We start from the raw sequence: 19,283 nt of genomic DNA on the forward strand, positions 1-19,283 counted from the left end.
CACTTGGCAACACTCAGCACAACTTAAATCTGTTGGAAATAAATCCAGCTCACCAAGTGGTAAGTTCCTAAAACATCTGGAATTCATAGTTTCTATCTATCTATCTATCTATCTATCTATCTATCTATCTATCTATCTATCTATCTATCTATCTATCTATCTATCTATTTATTTATTTATTTATGTTAGTGTTCAATTGATGTGTGTTTAATATGCGTTGGCTAAGGAAGGTTGACAAGAACGTGTCACTAGTGATGTACACCTTACATATTATAACATCTATACAGTACACAAACAGTACAATATCTGTACAAAGAGAGACTGATTTATGTATCACGATTTAAGTTAACAACGACCAGGGCTACAATGCCCAACTATGGGCATTATAATCCTCAAGGGAACTCACAGCATTGTGTTATGCACTAGTGTTACCTTCTCCGCAAACGTGTCAGATATGTACTGTATATATTTTACTGCTGGTATTGTAGCACATGATCAGATCTATGTCTATCAGCCTATCAAGCATTTGTAGAACTACAACTTCCAGCATGCAGGCTGCTGTCTAGCAGTGGTATTTAAGCTATAAAACCACAGGCTGCGCAGCCCTGGATCACCAACTATATATTTATATATGTTACTTTTTAGCGATTCCAAAAAGTGTTTTATTTTTATTTTCCCAGTGATATTTGTTACTATTGCTGCGGTATATTACCAATGAAGGCTTTCTAGTAATGCAGCGTGCGGGATCTGCTGACATATACTACTTACTACTGGCTGCTCTGACTTGCACAGTCCCCTAAATGCAGTCTTCACTTCTGTTGCTTTTAGCTTTTCAGTTCTCCTGTTATAAATGTGTCTCTATAAACCCGGCAATAATGCCAGAGAAGAAAGCTAAGTAAATCCCAAACAAAGCCAGGATGGCATTATCTCTGCTGCATTGTTAATACCTTTTTTCTAATCCGTAGCTATAAATGTGATCTGGAATATATGGAAAGAGAGGCAGCCCGGAGGGTGGAGTGTACTGAGTCTGGCCAGGCAATTAGGGAGGATAGTCATTGAGATACTATTAGTTGCTGGGAATAAACGTGCCCTGGGAGGAGGGTTTGCGAGTTGGATGGATTATAACTGTCGGAGAAAGAGATGAGGGCAGATTGATGGTCACCTTTTAATTTGCAGTTAGCAGTCACCCACAGCTGTGGGACACCCGCAGCACTTTGGCATTTTCTTTCTTTGATTTACGCTGAGCTACTTTTATTTTGTATACTGGTTTGTAGTTACAACTTTTACCAGGGACAAGCAGGGGTCCTGAGTTGGCCAAAGACCACCATGACAAGTCTGACCATGCTGCGGGGCAGGAGCTAGCATGTGTGACAGTTGTGTTCCTCTCTTCCCCAGGAGCATAGAGGGAGAGATGCTGAGGAAATGGCAGGCAGTACTGGCCATCTCCTTCCTTCTTGTCACATCTTCCGTCCAGGGTATCAGTGAGCTGCATTCCGGCGAGAGGAGGACGCTGTTGGATCTCCTGGTGCAGGTTACTGGGGACAGCAGCGTTAGCAGAGAGAGTGACAGAGTCATTACTAGGCGGTACAGCGAGGGAGCCGCTTACTCTGCAGAGCATGGCAATTATGGACTATCTGCCAGGGAGAGATCTGCACGGACCAGCAGCAAGAGACCCTCAAGTAAGTCATCCTCTTATCAGATTCCCCAGGGGGCTATTGATCTCTGCCCAGTTCAGTATTACCCATGGACCGGGTGATGTTCCTACGATATAATCCAATCTATAATAACTTTTATCTCCCTTGAGAGTCTCCTAATCGCTTTAGTGGGGATGATCAGGTTTCATGCTGTGATCATGCTCTTGTTGCCCGGCTGGTCCTGAGCTGCCTGCCTGTTATCACACTGCTACTGTAGCTACATTTTAATGTTTTTCTTACCAATTATTATATTGGGGTCTAGTTACTAAGCAATGTAAGGAGACAGAGTGAAAAGTGATAAGGTGCCAGGCAATCAGCCCCCAACTGTCATCTTACAGGTTGTGTTTGAAAAATGACAGTTGGGAGCTGATTGGCTGGCACATTATCACTTTTCATTCTGTCTCCTAACACTGCTTAGTAAATAGACCCCATTGTAGTTATATTTTTTGTCAATTTTATACCCTTTCTGTGTAAATGTGGAATTTATACATATAATTGTCTCTCTCAACAATAAACCAGGGATCACTCCCTAATGTGTATCATGCAGAATGTTAACATACAGGGTCGGTGCAATGCAGTCCATGGGGTAAGCATCGCAGGGGGGAGCTGTGCTGGAGAGGAGCCCTCCCCACTGCTTGCTTTTTGGGCGCCTTTACAGCTGTAGTCACTGCGCTGCTGCGCCCCTGACTGGCAGGCTAAGGCAGCCAGTGCAGCAGTGCCATGGGCTGGCCTGGCAGGGCAAAACTAAGGCCCTCCGGTCAGGAACTGAATTAATTGCCCGCCATTGCCCAACCCTGAGCATGAGGAGCTAGTTCGTTCCCCTGCCTTGTTAAGTTGTTATAAGCAGCACCATTGCCAGCAATAGCATGTAAAACAGGCAGTTTACAATCGTGGCATACATGAGGACGCCACGCCGCATGCGCACATCCACTCTCTTTGTGCGTGGCATACTGTGCCCAAGAGGAGTAGCAATGGATGAGTTGCCTCAGCTGTGCACCACAATGCCAGGAGGAGAACCCACTGAACAGTGAGTGACAGTGAGAGAGGCAGCTGGCAGCAGACTGTCCCTGACGGAGTGAGGAGAACGTAAATTTATAGTTTCAGGGAGGCACCAATCACACTGGCATCAGCCCTGTTAACATATTACTGCAGTAAGAACATACCTGAATAGCTGGTACCATTTATCGTAGGACCTCTTTCCGTGAAAAGTTTTGTTTGATAAATATGAACTAATCACTGATGGCACAGACATGTCCTATTTGTGTTGATAAATGTGACCTGTCACTTTAAATCACATCTGCGTGTGTGCAAAGCTAAACGACTTAATGTAGCTTTTGACATTTCGGAATGGTGAACTTCCGTAGATGATCGCTAGCAAGATCCTCTTCAAAGCATTTTACACCAGTTTCTGAAAAAAAAAACACGCCTAAATTGGTTTCAGCTGCGTTTTCTTTTAAAGCAAATATGTTGCTGTTCCACAGACGACTTTAAACGTAATCGTGAGATTAATGTTGTGCCGAAAGCAGTGGCTTTTTATTAGGAGTAGATGTGTGGACTATTGTAAAGATGAGAAGTGGTTTAAGACTAATGCACTTGGGATGTAACACAGTGGGAAAGTCTTTGTGCTGAATTGATGTCCCCCTCCAGTGATTTATTCATTTAAAACAAAAGCCAATAACGTGAACTAGGTTATGTCTCACTTGGTAAAAGTCTATATCACATCTATGCTAGCAGAGGATAAGTCAATTATTGAAACCCTTCCCCCAGCTAATATTTTCAAAATATTATTTTTAGAAAGAATCCCACAGATACTTGCAATATATTAATAGTATAGTCGTTTGACAGTGGTCAAGTTGAAGTCAGTAAACATGAGTATGTTAGTCAGGAGGTACGTCAAATACATGAAACTAATCCAAATTATGCATGTTATTTATTACAGTGCATTTGCCCAATTTAGGGAGCACAGCACATTACCATCCTAAAAAAGCATACTGTACCTACTGTCATGCTTCATAAAAGTTTGCTTTCCATAATCTCAAAATGTGACATGTCCAATAACTATTTAATGATTGTTGGAAAAATGGAGAAAGGAGCTACATTATAACTGAGAAAAAGGAAAACAAAAAGATATTATGTTGTTTATTGTTTATTATTGTACCATATTAGTATCAGTTACTGTAACTTAAAAAAAACACAGTTCTCTAATAGTGAATATTTAGTTGTCTAATATTGAATGCATAATTTTCACAGTAACACAAACAGACTCAACATAACAGTGCAAAAGTTTTTCATACAAATAGCACCAATCAGTTTTTAAAAGAATCAGTATAGATCATCAGCAACCTGTCACTTTTTATTTCTTGCAACACAGAAAAATAAACCTAGCTTAGATGAACACTTTTTTAAGAGGGTATTTGGTGTTATACCATCTTCTGCCACCCAAGGAAGCACCTGTATACTTCCACACCCATTGGTATGGTCACTGGCCACTCACTGCTATAGCACTAAGGGGTCTATTTACTAAGCAATGTTAGGAGACAGAGTGAAAAGAGATAAGGTACCAGCCAATCAGCTCCCAACTATCATATTTCAAACACAGCCTGTGAGATGGCAGTTGGGAGCGGATTGGCTGGCACCTTATCTCATTTCACTCTGTCTCCTAACACTGCTTAGTAAATAGACCCCTAAGAGAGGAATTTGGGCAAAAGATTAAGGTAATTTCTCTTCATCCCTTTTGCACATTCCTCTGATACTGGAAGAAGTGCAGGTAACTCTGAGCCCTTATAATCACTGTAGAGTTGCCAGAGACTATATAACTGGAGAAAGATAAAGGCATTTTAGGGACAAGGATGTGGAGACAGAGGGGGTCATTCAGACCCACTCGCGAGTGGCAGTACGCTCGCAAGTGGGTCAATGTTCCCCACTGCGCATGCGCACGATGGAGGGAGCTCCGTCGTGCGCATGCGCGAGACCCGGCGAGCGACGGGCTTCCCATCGCTCCGGGTCTCGCACCAAAGGGGGCGTGCTGTGGATGTTGATTGACAGCACGCCCCCTTTGGTGGGCGTACCGGGGGCGTGCCTGTCAGACGGAGGCGTTCCCATGGGAACGCCTACCGTCTGAAGCCGGCCCCACTGACATCACTAGTGATGTCAGTGGGAGTGATTTTGGCTCTGATAGAGCCAAAATCACTCCAGGGCTTGTGGCTGGGAAACCCGACCGCAGGGTTTCCCTCGCAAGTCCGATGGTCGCAATGGCCAAGACCATCGCGACCATCTTTTTGGACGCTCGTATATGCTGTTGGTGGTGACCCACAGCTATACGAGCGTCCAGGAGGACGCTCCATTTTAATGGAGGAGGGCCCTGATTCAGAGCGAGCGCTCTGGTCAGAGCATCCCTTGACTCATGGGAGTAACTTTCCTGCCTAAAATATCTCATCCATTTACCTTCATTGATTTAAAAAAGAAACCTCACTCAAAACCACTGAGAGTTTTTCTTAGAAACAGCAGGTACAGGAACTGGATATGTACAAAGTTATAGCCCTTTTACACCAGAGCTACAGTAAAACCCGGGTTATTGCAGGATTAACATGGGTAGCTCCTTGGTGTAAAAAGGGACAGGGTTGGATCGCCAGGTCGAGTGACCCGGCAATCCAACCCAGGCAACTTGCAGAGTTTAACATGGAAGTAACCCGTGAAACCCTGCAGTGTGAACGGCGCGCTCCGGGTCACTATGACCTGGAGCGCGCCGCATGCCGGCCGATTGGTCCGGCTTCAGTGACACTTGGAGATGACGCCATTTCCAAGCATCCACTTTAACGCCGGAAAAGCTGGGTCTATGCAGACCCGGCTCCGGTGTGAATGGCGCCGACTTGGGAATATCCTGGGTCGGCGCCGGGGAAATTCCGGGTCTGATCCAGGTTGGAACTCCGGGTCAAACCCAGAATTTCGGTGTAAAAGCGATATAAGCTTCAAGTCCAGGTGTGAATATCCAAGAAACTGGACATGTTAGAATGAAAAAATCTATATATATATATCCACTTTGATAATGCACATAAATATTTTTTAGAATATGTCAAGACATAGGGGGTCTATTTACTAAGCAGTGTTAGGAGACAGAGTGAAAAGTGATAAGGTGCCAGCCATTCAGCTCCCAACTGTCATTTTTCAAACACAGCCTGTAAAGTGGCAGTTAGAAGCTGATTGGCTGGCACCTTATCACTTTTCACTCTGTCTCTTAACACTGCTTAGTAAATTGACCCCATGGAGCCAAAAAATGTGTGAAACATAATGGAACTTAGTTGTGTAGTATAACTAAGGCCTGTTACACGCAGTTAACTTGGACTTTTAACACAATGGGCCTGATTCAGAGTTGGGAATAGAGAGAGATATCTCTCTCAACTGATCATCTTGGTGACACCATGCTGCACTGCAGGTCGGACAGATTTATAATGTGCAGAGAGATTTAGATTTGGGAGGGAGGTGTCCAAACTGACATCTAAATTGTAGAGTAATAATAAAGCTGTGCAGTATTTGTGGGCTACATGTAAAAGCGGCCAGTATTTACCCTACATGCAAATTTGTTTTCATCTATTTACACCCCTTGCATTGCAACATGGTTTGTCCAGGTACACAGTTAAGTGCTATCTCTCTCTCTATTCCCAACTCAAATCAGGCCCAATGTTCAAAACATGTACTTAAGGCGTCCCTGCAGCATTATGTACTAGGTAAATTAGCTTTAATGCTTGTAAATGCTCCAGGTAACATTAAAATTGGAATAAAATCGCTTGTCATTAAGTGGATGTGTGTTCTTCTGTACTTCCCATTTCCCTTCAATGCCTTTGTGTTCAAATTCTTAATATGTGTATGTAGGTTCAGATGTCAGTTGGCATGCAATGTCCTGTGTGAGGCTTTGTGACATTGAGCAACAGCCACCCAAATACTGTAGATATATGTTAAAAAAGAGGTTATATTAAAGACAGGGACATATATTTGAAAGTCACTATTACATTCTCAGAGGAATGTGCAAAAGGGATGAAGAGAAATTACCTTAATCTTTTGCCCAAATTCCTCTCTTAGGGGTCCCCTGTACATTCTGTTTGAACCTTTTTAAATTGTCTTGTTATATCATTATCATATTTCCTGTCAGGTACTATGGGCACTTCATTGCACAGTATGAATAAAATATAATAATAATAATATTAATAATAATAATAATAATAATAATAATAATAATAATAATAATAATAATTGTATTCTCTGAGATAATGGTTCAAAATGCAATTCACTTCACACTGTCATAGTTTAAAGCTTGCAGGTCACACGTTGCAGTTCGGTTGTTCAGAGTGATCCCCAAATAACAGGATCTGTGACTATTTTGAGTCACATCAGATTGTTATCATAAAGGGTCAGGCCATAACGTTGTGCAATGTTCAATATTTTTAATCAGAATCAATCAGATTGATTGATCAAATCTGCATGTGTCTGACCATCATTAGTTAAAACAATACAGTAAGACTGTATTGTTTATACATTTATACAGTAAATAGTATAGTGTATAAATGTATAAATAATATATCTAATAATATCCTGCTGCTTTGATGCTAACAGCAAAATAGGTAAGTGGTATAGTTTTACTAACAAACTAATTTTCAAGCTTTCTTATCGCATATCTTATTACTTGAAACTAAACATTGTGTAGACTTATAGAGCGTGTCCCGGTGAGCGGGGGGCGTGTCCCGCCCCCCTCCTCGCGGCTGCCGCTGTGTGTGTACGGGCGGTCTGCCGACCGCCCGTACACACCTGCCGATGGACAGATATGTCTGCAGACATATCCGTCCATCGGCTGTGCAGCACAGCCAATGCGATATGTCGGTGAACGCCGATGTTCACCGACATCGCAGGTACAGATGCCCGATGGGCAGCAGATACATTGGCCGATCAATTGATCGGCCAATGTATCTGTCGGTGTTTACCCAGCTTTAGATACATAAGTCATTAGGTGTGTTTAGAGTTTGCATATTTAGCTTATTTAGCAGCTTTTAGGTTGGATTTCCATTTGTTCCATTATGTTTGGACGAGAGATTTGTCTGTAAATAATAAAGCTGGGTACACACCTTTGTGATGACTCTTGATGCAATGGTTCAGTCGACTTAATTCCCAATCGGAAGTCCCGACCATATGCGCGTGCACACGTATACAACCATACTGCCGACCTTTGAATTGGATGAATATCTTTCGATTCAACCTATTTTCTTCAAACAAAACATAATCGAAGGTGTGTAAATGCTCTTGTCATGGCAGGCATATATATTAAGGTTATGTACACACTAAAGCGATATCGGCACAGTATGTTGTTTCCAGGAAAATTGGAATGACATACTGTATCGTGTGGATCGCACAGTGGGCCTGATTCAGAGCCGGACGCTCTTTCAGAGCGCTTGCTCTGAATCAGTGCCCGCCTATTGTATTTTTAGAGCGGCCTCCTGGCTGCTCGCATAGCTGAGGGTGACCACCCACAGCTAGTGCGAGCGGCCAGGATGATGGTCGCGATGGTCAAGACCATCGCGACCATCGGACTTGCGACGAGATCCTTGTGGTAGGGTCTCGTTGCCGCAAGTCCCAATGGACTTCTTGCTCTTACAGAGCAAGAAGTCCACCCACTGACATCACTGTGATGTCAGTGGGGCCGGCCCTAGATGGTAGGCGTTCCCATGGGAACGCCTCTGTCTGGGCAGCCACACCCCCAGCATGCCCACCAAAGGGGGCGTGCTGTCACTCAACGTAAACAGCACGCCCCCTTTGTAGAGAGACCCGGAGCGATGGTTTGCCCATCGCTATCTGGGTCTCGCGCGTGTGCACGACGGAGCCGCCTCCATTGTGCACATGCGCACTGGGCCAACATCGACCCGCTTGCGAGCGCCTAGTGTGTATGCCCCATTGTGCGCTCCCGTGGGTCGTATACGACATCTTCTGATTTGTGGTGATGAACGGCAATTCAGAAGATATCACATATGACCCCATGCTTCTGGATGCGGCCACTGAATGATATATCGCTTGCTATATTGTTCAGTTTGTACAGGCGACAGCAGGTAATAGTTTCACTTTAAATCCTGGGGTACTTTCATATATAAATACAATTAAATTAAATATAACTAAGGGATGAAGTTTTTATCCTGGCTGTTGGGAATGCTGGAACTCAGAATGCCGGCGCCAGAATCCCGACACCAGTTAGAATCCCAATGGTAATTAGTGGGGTTAGGGGCAGTGTTAAGGGTTAGGGTGAGGCACTAGAGGGAGGGTTAGGGTTAGGCATTAGGGGGAGGGTTAGGGTTAGGCACTAGGGGGACGATTAGGGTTAGACACTAGGGGGAGGGTTAGGGTTAGGCACTAGGGCGATGGTTACGGTTAGGCACTAGGGGGAGGGTTAGGCACTAGGGGGAGGGTTAGGGTTAGGCACTAATGGGAGGGTTAGGGTTAAGGGTTATGGTGAGGCACTAGAGGGAGGGCTAGGGTGAGGCATTAGGGGGAGGGTCAGGGTTAGGCATTAGGGGGAGATTTAGGGTTAGGCACTAGGGGGAGGGTTTGGGTTAGGCACTAGGGGGAGGGTTAGGGTTAGGCACTATGGGGAGGGTTAGGGTTAGGCTCTAGGGTTAGGATTAGGCACTAGGGGGAGGTTTAGGGTTAGGCACTAGGGGCGGAGGTGAGGTTTAGGGTGTGGGGAGGGTTAGGTTTAGGGGTAGGGTTAGGACACTTACAGACAGGTGTCGGTATCCTAAACCTGCAGGCATCGAAATTATGACCGCCGGCATCCCGAGTGCAGGCCCATACCCAACCCAAATCCAATACTGTCTGACTAGCGCGAAATAACTTTGGTTTCACTAGGATAAGCAAGTTGCCTCTAGGTTGACCTCTGGTTTCTCAATGGAATTCAGCTCCAAATTATCATGTCTACAATATATATATATATTAGGGGTGAGCGGGTTCGAATTTCTGAAATCCGAACCCCCCCGAGCCCCCCTGATCCGAGGCAGATCCGAGTCAGGCTCGACTTTTCCCGACTGACTCGGATCTGAAATCGAGGCAAAACGTCATCATCCCGCCTTCCGGGTCTCGCGGGTTTTGGATCCTATATAAGGTACCCGCGGCGGCGCCATTTTCTCACTCGGCTGTGGACAGTGAAGAGGGAGGGTGGGAGTTAGGGCTGGCTGGGCTGTGTAGTGTAGTGTAGTGTAGTGCAGAGTAGTGTTGTGCTGTGCTGTGCTGCACTGTGCTGCTGTTGTCCACTACTTCAAAGTCCATAGGGGCTGGCTGTGTTGTGCTGTGCTGCTGTTGTTAATAGGGGCTGTGTCCACTACTTCAAAGTCCATAGGGGCTGGCTGGACTGTGTTGTGCAGTCAGTTCTCCATAGGGGCTGTGTCCACTCCAAAGTCCTGTGCAGTGTCCCAGTCCTAAAGGGGTGCTGTAGTGTTGTCCAGGGGGTGCTCTGTCCATCAGGGGTGCTCCCCCCAAGTGCTAAACAAATAATATTTTTTCTGTGTTTGTGAATTGTGTGCGCAGTAGCCGCACGTGCATCAACAAAGTAATGCCAAGCGTGCGCCTGTGTCATAAGTAAAGGGCCGGCTGGCTTGACCATTAAAGGGTGCTGTAACCCCCAAAGTACACTCCAGTCCAAACCCCCCAAAAAAATATTTTCTGTGTTTGTGAATTGTGTGCGCAGTAGCCGCACGTGCATCAACAAAGTAGTGCCAAGCGTGCGCCTGTGTCATAAGTAAAGGGCCGGCTGGCTTGACCGTTAAAGGGTGCTGTAACCCCCAAAGTACACTCCAGTCCAAACCAAAAAAATATATATTTTCTGTGTTTGTGAATTGTGTGCGCAGTAGCCGCACGTGCATCAACAAAGTAGTGCCAAGCGTGCACCTGTGTCATAAGTAAAGGGCCGGCTGGCTTGACCATTAAAGGGTGCTGTAACCCCCAAAGTACACTCCAGTCCAAACCAAAAAAAAAATAATTTTCTGTGTTTGTGAATTGTGTGCACAGTAGACGCACGTGCATCAACAAAGTAGTGCCAAGCGTGCGCCTGTGTCATAAGTAAAGGGCCGGCTGTCTTGACCATTAAAGGGAGCTGTAACCCCCAAAGTACACTCCAAACCAAATAACAAAATATTTTTTCTGTGTTTGTGAATTGTGTGCGCAGTAGTCGCACGTGCATCAACAAAGTAGTGCCAAGCGTGCGCCTGTGTCATAAGTAAAGGGCCGGCTGTCTTGACCGTTAAAGGGTGCTGTAACCCCCAAAGTACACTCCAAACCAAATAAAAAATATTTTTTCTGTGTTTGTGAACTGTGTGCGCAGTAGTCGCACGTGCATCAACAAAGTAGTGCCAAGCGTGCGCCTGTGTCATAAGTAAAGAGCCGGCTGTCTTGACCGTTAAAGAGTGCTGTAACCCCCAAAGTACACTCCAAACCAAATAACAAAATATTTTTTCTGTGTTTGTGAATTGTGTGCGCAGTAGTCGCACGTGCATCAACAAAGTAGTGCCAAGCGTGCGCCTGTGTCATAAGTAAAGGGCCGGCTGGCTTGACCGTTAAAGGGTGCTGTAACCCCCAAAGTACTCTCCAGTCCAAACCAAAAAAAAAATATTTTCTGTGTTTGTGAATTGTGTGCGCAGTAGCCGCACGTGCATCAACAATGTAGTGCCAAGCGTACGTCTGTGTCATAAGTAAAGGGCCGGCTGGCTTGACCGTTAAAGGGTGCTGTAACCCCCAAAGTACACTCCAGTCCAAACCAAAAAAATATATATTTTCTGTGTTTGTGAATTGTGTGCACAGTAGACGCACGTGCATCAACAAAGTAGTGCCAAGCGTACGCCTGTGTCATAAGTAAAGGGCCGGCTGGCTTGACCATTAAAGGGTGCTGTAACCCACAAAGTACACTCCAAACCAAATAACAAAATATTTTTTCTGTGTTTGTGAATTGTGTGCGCAGTAGTCGCACGTGCATCAACAAAGTAGTGCCAAGCGTGCGCCTGTGTCATAAGTAAAGGGCCGGCTGGCTTGACCGTTAAAGGGTGCTGTAACCCCCAAAGTACACTCCAAACCAAATTACAAAATATTTTCTGTGTTTGTGAATTGTGTGCACTGTGGCTGCACGTGCATCAACAAAGGAGCAGCGCCAAGCGTGCGCCTGTGTCCCATAAGTAAAGAGCCGGCTGGCTCATTTCTTAAAGGGTGGTGTAACCCACAAAGTGCACTACTCTCCAGCAAAAATAAAAAAATATTTTCTGTGTTTGTGTGCGCCTTAGCCGCACGTATATATCAATATAAAATAAATGGAGGATCAAACTTTCTCCAATAAAAATAAAATAGGGAAAGATCAAGAACCACTTCCTCCTAGTGCTGTTGCTGCTGCTGGGAGTTGTTCATCATCCCAGAGAGGAAGTAGGAACACCACTACTATTACTAAACAATTGACCCTCCAACAGTCCCTAGCGATGAGGATGAAGTACGACAGCAGTCATCCTGAAGCAAAACGTATAACTGAGGCCTTGACTGCTATGTTGGTGTTAGACGTGCATCCGGTATCCGCCATTAGTGCAGTGGGATTTAGACAATTGATGGAGGTAGTGTGTCCCCGGTTCCAAATCCCGTCTAGATTCCACCTGCATCCTCAAAGCAGCAGCGACAAGCGTGCTTCTGTCTGTTAAAGGGTGGTGTAACCCTCAAAGTGCGCTCCACAAACAATAAAAAATATATATATTTTTTTCTCTTTGTGAAATGTGTGGGCTGTAGCCGCACCTGCATCCTTAAAGCAGCAGCGACAAGCGTGCGTCTGTCTGTTAAAGGGTGGTGTAACCCTCAAAGTGCGCTCCACAAAAAATTAAAAAATTGTTCTTTTTTTTTCTGTCTTTGTGAATTGTGTGGGCTGTAGCCGCACTTGCATCCTCAAAGCAGCAGCGACAAGCATGCGTCTGTCTGTTAAAGGGTGGTGTAACCCTCAAAGTGCGCTCCACAAACAATAAAAATATTCTTCTTTTTTTTTCTGTCTTTGTGAAATGTGTTGGCTGTAGCCACACCTGCATCCTTAAAGCAGCAGCGACAAGCGTGCGTCTGTCTGTTAAAGGGTGGTGACACCCTCAAAGTGTGCTCCACAAACAATAAAAATATTCTTCTTTTTTTTCTGTCTTTGTGAATTGTGTGGGCTGTAGCCGCACTTGCATCCTCAAAGCAGCAGCGACAAGCGTGCGTCTGTCTGTTAAAGGGTGGTGTAACCCTCAAAGTGCTCCAAAAAATAAAAAACTATTTTTTTTATATGTTTGTGACTTGTGTGCGATGTAGCCTGTGTCATAAGTCAAGGGCCGGTTTGGACATCTGGTCCGGACTGAAGGACATGCCAACAATTTCTGACAAGTTTACTGTCACTGCATATGATACTGTCCTCAAAGCAGCAGCGACAAGCGTGCGTCTGTCTGTTAAAGGGTGGTGTAACCCTCAAAGTGCACTCCACAAAGAATAAAAATATTCTTCTTTTTTTTCTGTCTTTGTGAAATGTGTGGGTTGTAGCTGCACCTGCATCCTTAAAGCAGCAGCGACAAGCGTGCGTCTGTCTGTTAAAGGGTGGTGACACCCTCAAAGTGTGCTCCACAAACAATAAAAATATTCTTCTTTTTTTCTGTCTTTGTGAAATGTGTGGGCTGTAGCCGCACCTGCATCCTTAAAGCAGCAGCGACAAGCGTGCGTCTGTCTGTTAAAGGGTGGTGTAACCCTCAAAGTGCGCTCCACAAACAATAAAAAAATTGTTCTTTTTTTTTCTGTCTTTGTGAATTGTGTGGGCTGTAGCCGCACTTGCATCCTCAAAGCAGCAGCGACAAGCATGCGTCTTTCTGTTAAAGGGTGGTGTAACCCTCAAAGTGCGCTCCACAAACAATAAAAATATTCTTCTTTTTTTTCTGTCTTTGTGAAATGTGTGGGCTGTAGCCACACCTGCATCCTTAAAGCAGCAGCGACAAGCGTGCGTCTGTCTGTTAAAGGGTGGTGACACCCTCAAAGTGTGCTCCACAAACAATAAAAATATTCTTCTTTTTTTTCTGTCTTTGTGAATTGTGTGGGCTGTAGCCGCACTTGCATCCTCAAAGCAGCAGCGACAAGCGTGCGTCTGTCTGTTAAAGGGTGGTGTAACCCTCAAAGTGCTCCAAAAAATAAAAAACTATTTTTTTTATATGTTTGTGACTTGTGTGCGATGTAGCCTGTGTCATAAGTCAAGGCCGGTTTGGACATCTGGTCCGGACTGAAGGACATGCCAACAATTTCTGACAAGTCTACTGTCACTGCATATGATACTGTCCTCAAAGCAGCAGCGACAAGCGTGCATCTGTCTGTTAAAGGGTGGTGTAACCCTCAAAGTGCACTCCACAAAGAATAAAAATATTCTTCTTTTTTTTCTGTCTTTGTGAAATGTGTGGGCTGTAGCTGCACCTGCATCCTTAAAGCAGCAGCGACAAGCGTGCGTCTGTCTGTTAAAGGGTGGTGACACCCTCAAAGTGTGCTCCACAAACAATAAAAATATTCTTCTTTTTTTCTGTCTTTGTGAAATGTGTGGGCTGTAGCCGCACCTGCATCCTTAAAGCAGCAGCGACAAGCGTGCGTCTGTCTGTTAAAGGGTGGTGACACCCTCAAAGTGTGCTCCACAAACAATAAAAATATTCTTCTTTTTTTTTCTGTCTTTGTGAAATGTGTGGGCTGTAGCCGCACCTGCATCCTTAAAGCAGCAGCGACAAGCGTGCGTCTGTCTGTTAAAGTATTACATCGGTGACAGCATCCAAGTAGGCATGTCAGACAGTCCGTACCTGTACTGGCAGGAAAAAGAAGCAATTTGGAGGTCCCTGTACAAACTGGCTCTATTTTACCTGAGTTGCCCCCCCTTCAGTGTGTACTCCGAAAGAGAGTTTAGTGCAGCCGGGAACCTTGTCAGCGAAAGGCGTAGGAGGTTGCTTCCACAAAATGTGGAGAAGATGATGTTCATAAAATGAATTATCAACTCTTCCAGGGAGACCAGCCTCCAGAACGTACAGAGGGACCTGTGGTTGTGGATTCCAGCGGGGATGAATTAATACTCTGTGAGGATGAGGATGTACACAACACTGAAGAGGGTGAGGAATCGGTGGATGAGGAGGATGAGGACGACATCTTGCCTCCGTAGAGCCAGTTTGTGCAGGGACAGATTAATTGCCAGCTTGTTTTGTGGGGGCCCAAACGAACCAATCATTTCAGCCACAGTCGTGTGGCAGACCCTGGCGCTGAAATGTTTGGTTTGTTACAGTGTGCATGTCCTGTTTATACAACATAAGGGTGGGTGGGAGGGCCCAAGGACAATTCCATCTTGCACCTCTTTTTTTTCTTTGAATTATGTACTGCTTGGGGCCTAGTTTTTCAAACTGCCATCCTGTCTGCCACTGCAGTGTCACTCCTAGATGGACCACGTGTTTGTGCCGCCCACTCGTATCTCTTAGCATAGTCATCCAGCTACCTCGGTGTAACCTTTTGGATATAAAAACACTATTGTGAGGTGTGAGGTGTTCAGAATAGACTGGAAATGAGTGGAAATTAAGGTTATTGAGGTTAATAATAGCATAGGAGCAGAAAACCCCACAAATTCGGTGATTTTAGCTGTTTTTATGCTTTTTTAAAAAAAAATACAGATCCAAAACACAAAACCCAGAACCCAAAACACGGAAGGGTGGTTTTGGCAAAGCCAATCCAGATCCAAAACACGATGAAAGATCCAGATCCAAAACCAAAACACAAAACACGAAAAGTGGCCGGTGCACACCCCTAATATATATATATATATATATATATATATATAGTAACATGTGACTGAGGAAATTAAGTTTTTAATTTACTTCACTGCCACAACATTAAAATAGCTCCTTACATACCTTATCAACCCATATAAATGTGGCTGTACCACAGGGTGGTTTTAAAGTGTGATGTATTGACTGGTTTCTACAGTGCTGCACCGCTAGCACCAGGTTCAGGTGTGTTCGGATTGCTTCGGTGGCCGATTTCCCCGTGTTCAGATAGGACACACCGTGACAGAGAGGCAAGCCTGAATTCCCCTTTTGCAGACACAATAACCAGTCAGGAGGGAAGGTGCAACGCAATTCTATTATTTGTTAATAATTAACAACATATGACAGGAGATATTTACCATTTAAAGATGGAATGAAATTAGTTACACTATTCAATGACAAGGTATTTATTTATTACCTCCCCGTCTTCTACCGGTGACCCCAGCTGGCAAGCAATGTGAAACCGACAAGAACCACAATTCCTGCAGAACTTTACCAAAAAAACAAATGAGAGACCTAAATATGAAACCTGCTGGTCTAGCTTGAATCAATGGTGCTCCGGCAGTCTATAGCTGTGAAATACAGTCTGTGCTAACATTCCCTTTTGCTGAGGAAAACGTGGGAAAAACACATGCAGGTTAGGCTTATATCAGTAGTGCACCAGCAACCTGCAATAGTTTAAACAAAGTCTTTGAGCCTTTGCTGAGAAAAATAGAGACAACACTTAGGCTATGCTGGAAGCAGTAGTTCACCGGCAATTTGCAACAGTTTTCACACAGTCTTTGAGCCTTTGCTGAGAAAAATAGGAACAACAATTATGCTATGCTGGAAGCAGTAGTTCACCGGCAGATTTGCAGCACTTAACACAGTGTTTGCTAATACTTGGCCCTACTGAGAAAAATAACAAGGGCTATGCTGGAAGCAGTAGTTCTCCGGCAGATTTGCAGCACTTAACACAGTCTTTGCTAATACTTGGCCCTACTGAGAAAAATAATGAGGGCTATGCTGGAAGCAGTAGTTCACCAGCAGATTTGCAGCACTTAACACAGTCTTTTCTAATACTTGGCCCTACTGAGAAAAATAACAAGGGCTATGCTGGAAGCAGTAGTTCACCGGCAGATTTGCAGCACTTAACACAGTCTTTGCTAATACTTGGCCCTACTGAGAAAAATAACAAGGGCTATGCTGGAAGCAGTAGTTCACCGGCAGATTTGCAGCACTTAACACAGTGGGGGTCATTTAGACCCGCTCGCGAGTGCAGGACGCTCGCAAGCGGGTCAATGTTCCCCCACTGCGCATGCGCATGATGGAGGGAGCTCCGTCGTTCGCATGCGCGAGACCCGGTGAGCGACGGGCTCTCCATCGCTCCGGGTCTCGCACCAAAGGGGTCGTGCTGTCGATGTTGATTGACAGCACGCCCCCTTTGGTGGGCATGCCCGGGGCGTGCCTGCCAGACGGAGGCGTTCCTGAGGGAACGCCTACCGTCTGAAGCCGGCCCCACTGACATCAATAGTGATGTCAGTGGGAGTGATTTTGGCTCTGATAGAGCCAAAATCACTCCAGGGCTTGCGGCAGCGAGACCCTACCGCAGGGTCTCCGTCGCAAGCCCGATGGTCACTATGGTGAACACCATCATGACCATCATCATGAATGCTCGCATATGCTGTGGGTGGTCACCCACAGCTATGCGAGCGGCCAGGAGGCCGCTCCATTTTCATGGAGGAGGGCCCTGATTCAGAGCGAGCGCTCTGGTCTGAGCGTTCGGCTCTGAATCAGGCCCAGTGTTTGCTAATACTTGGCCCAACTAAGAAAAATAACAAGGGCTATGCTGGAAGCAGTAGTTCACCGGCAGATTTGCAGCACTTAACACAGTCTTTGCTAATTGCCTATGCCACAATTTACTATCACCAGAATTGCCAGCCGGAGTTACACAGGGCTAAATAAACAAGCAATATACATTACATCAGCATGAATGGACTTTGAAATGGTTACCGGGCAAAATAGTGTATAAGAAACAATTTACATCAACACCAATAGGGGTAAATTCTCAAACATTTCATGCAAGCAAAATATTAATCAGCATTGACAATAATAACACAGCGAGCAGTGAACAGCTTTACAGAGTATTATAACAGATAAAGGGCCACGGAGGGCCACTATCAACCCTTTAGCTAACACACGAGTCAAACAGTAAACAGAGCCAAATACATATCACATGGCATTACATTTACTTTAAAGCTAGACATAAAATGCTTTGTACATCACCCACAGTGGCATCGGACATGAGCCAACACCCATAAGGCACGTCCCTTCCTGGATATGAGCCAGAGGTTCACAGGACAGAAAATGACCACCAATGCAACTCTTGGGGAAAAGAGGGGGTGACCTATCTTTTAATTATTATTCATCTATTTCATCACTACACACACACTTTACCTAATTTAAAACACTATGACTCCTTTCTACACCCAGTTGTGTGGGAGACTAACCCCTGGTCCCAGCTTTTACACAAAACCTAGTCTCCCAGCCTAATCATGGTTAGCCACAAGGTAAAGGATAATGCAATACACCCAGGGGACCCAGATAGGATAGGTGTACAGAGGGGCAGGGCCTTAATGGAGGGAAGATAGGAGCTGTGGAGGGACAGAGTATAGGGAGGTTCTGGTATGATCTTACCCCTGGCAGTGGCTGTTCAGCCTCTCACGATGTCCAGGGAAACTCTGGGATGCACAGCACCGCACCAGAGCTTCCAGCCTCAGACCTCCAGCAGGTATTTTACAAGAAGCAACAGGTGCAAAATCCCTTTCCACAGGGGCTCTGTCCAGCAAACACACACAGCAGCAGGAGGGGTCCTGAAGCACTCTTCCTCTGGGGCTGTCTTTTCTTGTGCCCGTGCGGGTGACAGCAGGGTTTTCGTCACTGGCGGGACCTTTTCCTCAGCTGGGGCTTCATCTGCGACGATGGAGTGATGAGACCTCCTTCCCAGGCAGCTCCTCTTCTCTCCCAGCATGCGCAGATTTACAAATGTGGCTCCAGATATCAGGCACTTAGGAAGGCAGTCCTTTATTCAGAGGGGGCTTCTTTCAAAGCAGGGTGCTCTATGCAAATCTCCAGGCAAGCTTCCTCCAGGGACTCACATCCAGCATCAGAGCACCTCTCCTGGCAGATTGGATAGGTAGCCTACCAGGTTATAGCATCCTTATTTTTACAGCTCCAAGGGCACTCCACAGCAACTCATTACAGACAGCATACCAGGTGCAGTATTTGTAATCCAGGGTAAATGAGAGGGGTTATTGCTCCCCTATTTGTACAGATCCAGGGACACTCCAAAGCAACTCATTACAGACAGCATACCAGGTGCAGTATTTGTAATCCAGTTTAAAGGAGAGGGGTTTCTGTACCCCTATTTTATAAATCCAGGGACACTCCACAGCAACTCATTACAGACAGTCATTTTTCAGAAATTCCTCCCAGACTCAGCACTGACAGCCCTATAGGAAGGTATTATATAAGCTCGCCCTCACTTTCCTCCCTGTCGGTCAGGCATCTATGAGTGGACAGGGGGACCCCAGCAACAGGCCGCCTACAGGGATCTCTGCCTGGACACCCAGGCTACCAATCAATGGGGCAGGATTTTCCCTCCAAAAACGGGTCGCTGACCAAGGGGCACTTTCTACCTCCCTGTCTGCACATGCTCAGTGGGGTTCACGGAGAGCAGGGTCAGTCACAGTTCACTATCCCTGCC

General features: G+C 45.5%; 1 protein-coding gene across 1 annotated transcript in view; it reads left to right on the forward strand.

Annotated features, from left to right (window-relative positions):
- Positions 1–1,151: 1,151 nt before the first annotated feature.
- Positions 1,152–19,283, forward strand: part of ALKAL1 (ALK and LTK ligand 1) — a 124,124-nt gene continuing 105,992 nt past the window's right edge. Inside the window, exon 1 of the mRNA XM_088469730.1 lies at positions 1,152–1,679. Coding sequence (XP_088325856.1) covers positions 1,364–1,679 — 316 coding nt within the window. The 5' untranslated portion in view covers positions 1,152–1,363. The remainder of the gene's footprint in view (positions 1,680–19,283) is intronic.

Source organism: Taudactylus pleione, unplaced genomic scaffold (genome assembly GCF_031769625.1).
Source record: "Taudactylus pleione unplaced genomic scaffold, aTauple2 ptg000093l, whole genome shotgun sequence".
Taxonomy (NCBI): domain Eukaryota; kingdom Metazoa; phylum Chordata; class Amphibia; order Anura; family Myobatrachidae; genus Taudactylus; species Taudactylus pleione.